At 39.3% G+C, this 7,979-nt stretch overlaps 1 protein-coding gene across 1 annotated transcript; it reads right to left on the bottom strand.

The window, feature by feature from the left end:
• Nucleotides 1–6,137: 6,137 nt before the first annotated feature.
• LOC120741270 (mannose-specific lectin-like) lies at nt 6,138–7,755 on the bottom strand. Its single transcript, XM_040044055.1, has 3 exons — nt 6,931–7,755; nt 6,683–6,776; nt 6,138–6,580 (listed from the first exon to the last, which is right to left on the bottom strand). The coding sequence occupies exons 2-3, from the start codon at nt 6,770–6,772 to the stop codon at nt 6,317–6,319; spliced, it is 354 nt and encodes a 117-aa protein (XP_039899989.1). The 5' UTR covers nt 6,773–6,776; nt 6,931–7,755; the 3' UTR covers nt 6,138–6,316.
• Nucleotides 7,756–7,979: the final 224 nt, after the last annotated feature.

Here is a 7,979-nt window from a genome sequence, read left to right as displayed (position 1 = left end):
GTCTCTCACAGTTGAAGTGTAGCTCTGGTGCAAATTACTGACCTCTGTCATCATTTTAAGTGGGGGAACTTGCATAATCGGTGGCTGACTAAATACTTTTTTGCCCCACTGTATGTATATTTAACAAACAAAGCCTATAAATCTCTGCCTATGTATACAATGTCTGTGTGTAGTGAGAAGGTGGAATTTCTTGTAGACTCCGGAGCCACTCACATCCTGGGCCATCTGACTTCAGGAAATCACATGATACGGTGAGGTTAGGTTTCACAATGAGCTCACCCGAAACCTTGGCTGATTGTGACCTACACCTGTTTTCATACCTTGGCTCGTGTGATTAGTTAGAAGATCATTAGGGGGCTCATTGTCCCTCTTGGGGGGACACTCCCACAGGGCTTAAATCTGGGACTCTCCACCATTTGACCCTAGAACTGAAGAAGCTTCTAGGATGTAAGGTGAAATGTCTTCAAGCAACTTAAAGAAGTCCAGACGCTTTTCCTTAATTCAATTCAATTTTATTTATATAGCGCTAAATCACAACAACAGTCATCTCAAGGCGCTTTATATTGTAGGTAGACCCTACAATAATACATACAGAGAAAAACCCAACAATCACGACGCCCTATGGGCAAGAACTTTGGCGACAGTGGGAAGGAAAAACTCCCTTTTAACAGGAAGAACCAGCAGAACCAGGCTCAGGGAGGGGCGACCAGTTGGGGTGAGAGAAGGAAGACAGGATAAAGACATGCTGTGGAAGAGAGACAGAGATTAATAACAGATATGATTCAATGCAGAGAGGTCTGTTTACACATAGTGAGTGAAGAAGGTGACTGGAAAGGAAAAACTCAATGCATCATGGGAATCCCCGGCAGCCTACATCTATTGCAGCATAACTAAGGGAGGATTCAGGGTCACCTGGTCCAGCCCTAACTATATGCTTTATCAAAAAGGAAAGTTTTAAGCCTAAAAAAGTAGAGATAGTGTCTGTCTCCCAAATCCAAACTGGAAGCTGGTTCCACAGAAGAGGGTCCTGAAAACTGAAGGCTCTCCCTCCCATCCTACTTTTAAATACTCAAGTAAACAACAACAAGTAGGCCTGCAGTGCGAGAGCGAAGTGCTCTAATAGGGTGATATGGTTCTACAAGGTCATTAAGATAAGATGGGGCCTGATTATTTAAGACCTTGTATGTGAGGAGCAGGATTTTGAATTCAATTATGGATTTAACAGGGAGCCAATGAAGGGAAGCCAATACAGGAGAAATATGCTCTCTCTTTCTAGTCCCTGTCAGGACTCTTGCTGCAGCGTCACACTAGAGATGTTGTGGATGGAAGAACGCAGTCTTACATATTTGTTTAATATGTGCATTGAAGGACATGTCTTGGTCAAAAATGTCTCCAAGGCTCCTCAAAGTGTTACTGGAGGCCAAGGTAATGCCATTCAGAGTAAGAATCTGGTTAGATACCATATTTCTAAGATTTTCAGGGCCGAGTACAATAACCTCAGTTTTATCTGAATTAAGAAGCAGAAAGTTAGCGGCCATCCAGGTCTTTATGTCTTTTAAGACATTCCTGCAGTTTAACTAATTGGTGTGTGTTATCTGGCTTCATGGATAGATAGCGTTGGGTGTCATCAGCATAGCAGTGAAAATGTATGCTATGTCTTCTAATGATGCTGCCTAAGGGAAGCATGTATAATGTAAACAGAATTGGTCCTAGCACTGAACCCTGTGGAACTCCATAATTGACCTCAGTGTGTGAAGAGGACTCTCCATTTACATGCACAAATTGGAGTCTATTAGATAGATATGATACAAACCACTGCAGCACAGTACCTGTAATACCTACAGCATGTTCTAATCGCTCTAATAGGATATTATGGTCAACAGTATCGAACGCAGCACTAAGGTCTAGCAGGACAAGCACAGAGATGAGTCCACTGTCAGAGGCCATAAGAAGATCATTTGTAACCTTCACTAAAGCTGTTTCTGTGCTGTGATGAGCTCTGAAACCTGACTGAAACTCTTCAAATAAACCATTCCTCTGCAGATGATCTGTTAGCTGTTTGACAACTACTCTTTCAAGGATGTTTGATATGACAGGAAGGTTGGAGATGGGCCTATAATTACCTAAGACTGCTGGGTCTAGAGATGGCTTTTTGAGTAAAGGTTTAACTACAGCCAGCTTGAAGGCCTGTGGTACATAGCCGATTATTAGAGATAGGTTGATCATATATAAGATCGAAGCATTCATTAATGGCAGGACTTCTTTGAGCAGTTTTGTAGGAATGGGGTCTAAAAGACACGTTGATGGTTTGGAGGAAGTAATTATTAAAGTTAACTCAGAAAGATCAACAGGAGAAAAAGAGTCTAAATGAATATCAAGGGTACTGAAAGTACCTGTAGATAATATTACATCTGTGAGATGATTTTGAGTAATTTATTTTCTCTAATTAAAATTTTATTTGTGAAGAAGTTCATGAAGTCATTACTAGTTAATGATGGTTGGCTCAAAAGTGCTCTGACTTTTTGTCAGCCTGGCTACTGAAGAGAAACCTGGGGTTGTTCTTATTTTCTTCAATCAGTGACGAATAGTAAGATGTTCTGGCTTTGCGGAGGACTTTCTTATAAAGCAGCAAACTATTTCTCCAGGTTAAATGATGATCCTCTAAATTTGTGACACGCCATTTCCTCTCCAGATTACGAGTCATCTGCTTTAGGGTACTTGTTTGAGAATTATACCACGGAGTCAGGTACTTCTGATTAGAGACCTTAGTTTTCACCGGAGCTACAGTATCCAGAGTCGTACGTATTCTTAAACGTAGTTAAAGCGCTTTCAGAAAGACATCTACTGTAATGAAGTCTGTTCTCCACTGCTGTGTAATCAATTATCGTAAATGTAAATGTTATCAGGAAATGATCAGACAGGAGAGGGTTTTCAGGAAACACTGTTAAATGTTCAGTTTCTATGCCATATGATAAAACAAGATCTAGAGTGTGATTAAAGTGGTGGGTGGGTTCTTTTACAGTTTGAGAGAAGCCAATTGAGTCTAATAACAGATTAAATGCCATGTTGAGGCTGTCATTTTTAGCATCTACATGGATGTTAAAATCACCCACAATAATTATTTTATCTGAGCTGAGAACTAAATCAGATAAAAAGTCTGAGAAATCAGAGAGAAACTCTGTGTAAGGCCCAGGTGGACGATAGATGATAACAAGTAAGACTGGTTTCTGAGTTTTACAGCTGGGGTGGACGAGGCTAAGCATCAGGCTTTCAAATGAATTAAAAGTCTGTCTTGGTCTTTGGTTGATTAATAGGCTGGTGTGAAAAATTACTGCCACTGATGCTGCCGCTGATACTGTATTGTTCTTTCTTTGTGATTGTTTATGTTTAAGTTGTTTGTTGCTGGTTTTTAGTTTGTTTTTTGTCTTTTTGGGAGCTGACACAGTCTCTATTGAGATGGGTTTTTGGGGGGGTAGCAGGAGGAGAGAAGCTGCAGAGAGGCGTGTAAGGCTGCAACTCTGCTTCCTGGTCCCAACTCTGGATAGTCATATTTTGGGGAGTTTAATAAATTTGTCCATATTTCTAGAAATGAGAGCAGCTCCATCGAAAGTGGGATGGATGCCGTCTCTCCTAACAAGACCAGGTTTCCTCCAGAAGGTTTGCCAATTATCTATGGAGCCCACATCGTTTCTGGGACACCACATCAGACAGCCAGCAATTTAAGGAGAACATGCGGCTAAACATGTCACTCCTGGTCTGATTGGGGAGGGACCAGAGAAAACTACAGAGTCCGACATTGTTTTGGCAAAGTTGCACACCGATTCAATATTGATTTTAGTGACCTCCAATTGGCATAACCGGGTGTCATTACTGCCAACGTGAATTATGATTTTACTGAATTTACGTTTACCCTTAGCCAGCAGTTTTAAATTTCCTTCAATGTCGCCTGCTTTAAAGTATTTAAGTGCTTATGCATATGCTTAGTTGTGACACTGCGATAGACTTCAGTGAAAGTTTCTAAAACTACATGAACCTATTTCAGCCTCAGCAGTTGGAGAAGACAACTCCCTTTACAGGTGCTGATAACGCAAAGGGCGTAAAACAGTAGACCCATTGTTCAGTTAGGTTTCATAGCGAGGCGCGTGATGTGTGGTATGATCAATTTGTAACTTCCTCCCTCTTCCTTGGAATGCATAAAGGAGTGGGAGCACCACTTCTGTTTCAGAACGCTCATTACCTTGTGTCCCTTTCTGTCTGTCCTGTTTAGTTCTGTCAAGTTCATATGTCTTAGTCCTGTTTTTTCTTTTGTTTTTTTGTTTTTTTTTAGGGTGTTTGTTTAGTTTTGTGTCCTGTTGGGTTGTTGGATTCTGTTCACTTGTGTCTTTTCCCCAGCTGTTTCCTCTCTCCCTAATTGCCTTGTGTGTATTTAAGTCCAAAATTGCTGTTTGCTTGTTGTCTTGTCCGTCCTCGCAGAATGTTTTGTTTGAAGATTCGTAGATGTTGGATTCTTTGTTTGGCTGGCTCTTTTGAAAATCTGGATTATTTGTTTGTGAAATGGAAAACTGGCGTACTAAATAGTAGCATATGGGTAATTTAAAGCAACTAACAACACCTAACTACTGATTTTATTTTCTGTTTATTGCAGGTTATTATGCACAAGCTCATTTTCATCAAAGTTTGGAGAATAAAGAACATATTTGCCTGAAATAGCAGATAATCCACTGCAGCTGAGCCTCTTGGCTTGAAAGTACATCACCAGATAAATTGCACTTACGCTGGTGACAGCCAGAGCTTTATTATGAGTGTGTGGAGATATCCATCAAATATCTCTCTGTTCTTCAGTATACGTGCAGGTACAGTAGCAATACTCAGCTGAAGTAATCAGCAGATCTGAGATAAAACCAGCTGCAGTTCAGTTATCTGCCTCGCTCTCTCCCCACAGCACCCTGTATCTCACCATTCACATGTCCCCACATGTACATCCTGATGTGAAATCCTACAGCTTTTTACCAGATATACATCTTTTTTGATTGTAAATGGTAAATGGGCTGTTTCTTATATTGTGCTTTTTTACTCCATTTGAGCACATATTTAATAAAAACATACATTTTATCACCATACATGACGGTTTACATGCAAAGATGGTTTCATATATGACTTCAGAATCATCACTTTGTGCCTCTGGACCACGTGGAGCCCACCAAAATGACATTTTTTCTCTTCTCCCAGCTTTTTGAATTTCATGTGTATCATATTTGCTTAATGTGGCATTTTTTGTTTTGTTGCTTAAAAATGTGTTGTACTATTTCTGTTTTGTTTTATGAGAAAAAAAAGTCACTGATGAAAAACCTGTCCCTGTTACAGCTCTGGCATTTAAATGTTTTTCTTCTTTTATTGGTCTCCTTTTTTCAGCTGCTCACTCACCACAGGAAATCATCTGCCTCTGAAGATGATTTCCAGATGACTGTGCAGAACCTTCCACAATGATGTCCAACACATACAGACGCACAAAGATGCAGACACAGTGTTTTATCACCATATCGGTTTACATGCAAAGAAGCAGACACACTCACCAAGGGTTTTATCACCATACCTGACGGTTTCCATGCAAAGACGTGACGTCCAACAAATGCAGACACACAAAGGCGCAGACGCACTTACAAAGGGAGTTAAGTTTGTTTCCCTAGTACATTTAGAAACAACAGCTGTTGATCAAATTGCTGTACATCTAATTAACAGCCAACACAGGATGAAATTACAGAGTTTAAGAAAGGAAACATAAAATTAGGAAACCTGAGTAAAAACAGGGCAGATAATTGTCATCTACACAATAATGAATTGAGATGTTCTTTTATTAAAAACTAAGCCAAAAGAGAACATAAACTGAAAAAAAAAAAAACTGGCTCAAGGAAAAATATCAGTTGCTATCAGGTCTAGACCACATGAAGATACTTTCAGGGAAGAAGAAATAAAAATGAAATCATGTGTAATGGTCAGTGGAGGAATTTACAAAATCTGTGTTAGTTTTATATCAGCAACACTCAAAGTTTTAAGACTGCTTCCTACACTTTTGCAACAAAATTAATTCTTACAAAAATCTCTTTAATGGCCAAAATATCAAAACGCAGAACAAGAGGTTGGTCAAATACCTTTCATTTTATTTATTTTTTGCCATTTGTTTACAATTCAGGTTGAAATTCAGAGTCTGATCAAAGCTAACCAGAAAGAAAAAGGAAAAGCTTGTTTATGCACTGGTATATATTTGCTTTAACAGCATCGCTGAAGGTTTATGTCAAAGGATGGTCGCACACAAGCATCACTTCATGCCTTTGGACTTTTCAGAGCTCCAGATTTCTTCGCACTCTCTGTTCACCACCAGTTTGCCGTCATCGGTCAGTTGAAGACGGCACATGTTGCACTTGGCAGAGTTGGCAGAGTTTGTGTGCCACTTAGGCTTGTCACACTTGTTGTACATGACCAGGTTGCAGTCAGCCTGCATGCACAGACGGACGGCGTCCGATCCTTCAGTGTCTGAAGTCCACAAAGGCTTCCAGCCATAGATGACAAAATTGCCATCACCCTGCAACCACAAAGAAATCACACATTAGATAACTGTCAACACGCATGACTGGAAAACAAGGCTTTTATGAGCTTCTGAACTGAGAAAATTTGAAGTAGTCACCTGAAATACAGCTTTGTACTGCTTGTTGTTGGACACCAGGTAGTCTCCCTTCCGGAGCTCATCATTTTTGGACAAGAAGTTCCTGCTCATGATCCTGCAACACACAACAAAGTCAGAATTTTATTTGTACACGTCAATGAAACCTGTTCTTCTTACATTCATTTTTATCCAAAAACTTGATAACAATTGCAAACTTCTGTTCATTTGCAGATATTTAACAGGATGCATTTATTTTAAAGTATACTTACAGGCTTGAATGTCTTCAACCAGTGAGAGTTCAGCAAATTCAGAGAGGTGATGTGTGAGAGGTAAAATTTACATTTTTATATACCACAGATGAGGGTGGTGACAAAAAGTGAAAAGGGGGCTGAGAAAGGGGCATTAAGCCCTCCTTTTTACGCTTTTGTTCGTCTGACATTTAAAATTTGACAGACTATACTTTAATCGTTCTGACCTTTCCATCTTGGCAAATCAGTCAACATCTTTGTAGAGAAAAGTGTGATTATACAGCATGCAGCATTCAAGGTCATGCCTTCAGGGACTTTACGAAATACCTCTTCAACAAGTTTTCTCCTGTAAGGGCAAATCCTTTTCTAGGCAGCCCTGTGCTTTGAGTAATTTTAAGTAGTACTTTGAGTTACCTACGTTAAGAATTTCCATTTCTGTCTTCTCACTCTTTTCTCTTAAGACTATAACATTAAAAAATACATGTAATCTGTGCAGTTTAACGGAAAAAAACCTGGCTGTCATTCTTACCTTTTTACATTTTTATTTTCCGGTTCTGTTCTGCTCAGTTGTTCAAGTAATACCAGGATATTAAAAGGTGAAGAAAAAAAAACAATCTTCAAGGTTTTCAAACAGCCTTTAAAGCTTTTAGGATTCAACTTTGAGCCAAATTTAAAAATCATGTTAATTATGTGAAATAGTATTTAGGTTATTGTAGAATTAAATTTACTTGTACGTATTATTACAGTGACATCTGCAGTCTTAACCAGCTTAACGTTGCTGTGTTCCTTAGAAGCCCTGCAGAAAAGTGGTTATTAGATGAGACAGTCTTTTTGTTAGTGGGCATGTTTCTATGATGAGGAATTTGGCCTGTAAAGAATCTGGATTTCTAACAAATTTAAACAACACAGAAATGCATTGTTACGTTTCCTGGGTAATGCAACGGTTGGGTAATTTATTACACACACAGCTGTTTGTCCTCGTTTTATTATATGTCACACATGGAATGCAATGAGTTCAACAAGAAAAAAACACTTCTTTCACACGTTTATCACAAATGAGTGAGTGAATG

This window comes from Simochromis diagramma, unplaced genomic scaffold (genome assembly GCF_900408965.1).
Source record: "Simochromis diagramma unplaced genomic scaffold, fSimDia1.1 OVJJ01000602.1, whole genome shotgun sequence".
NCBI lineage: Eukaryota > Metazoa > Chordata > Actinopteri > Cichliformes > Cichlidae > Simochromis > Simochromis diagramma.
This window is presented reverse-complemented; position numbering and strand designations above follow the sequence as displayed.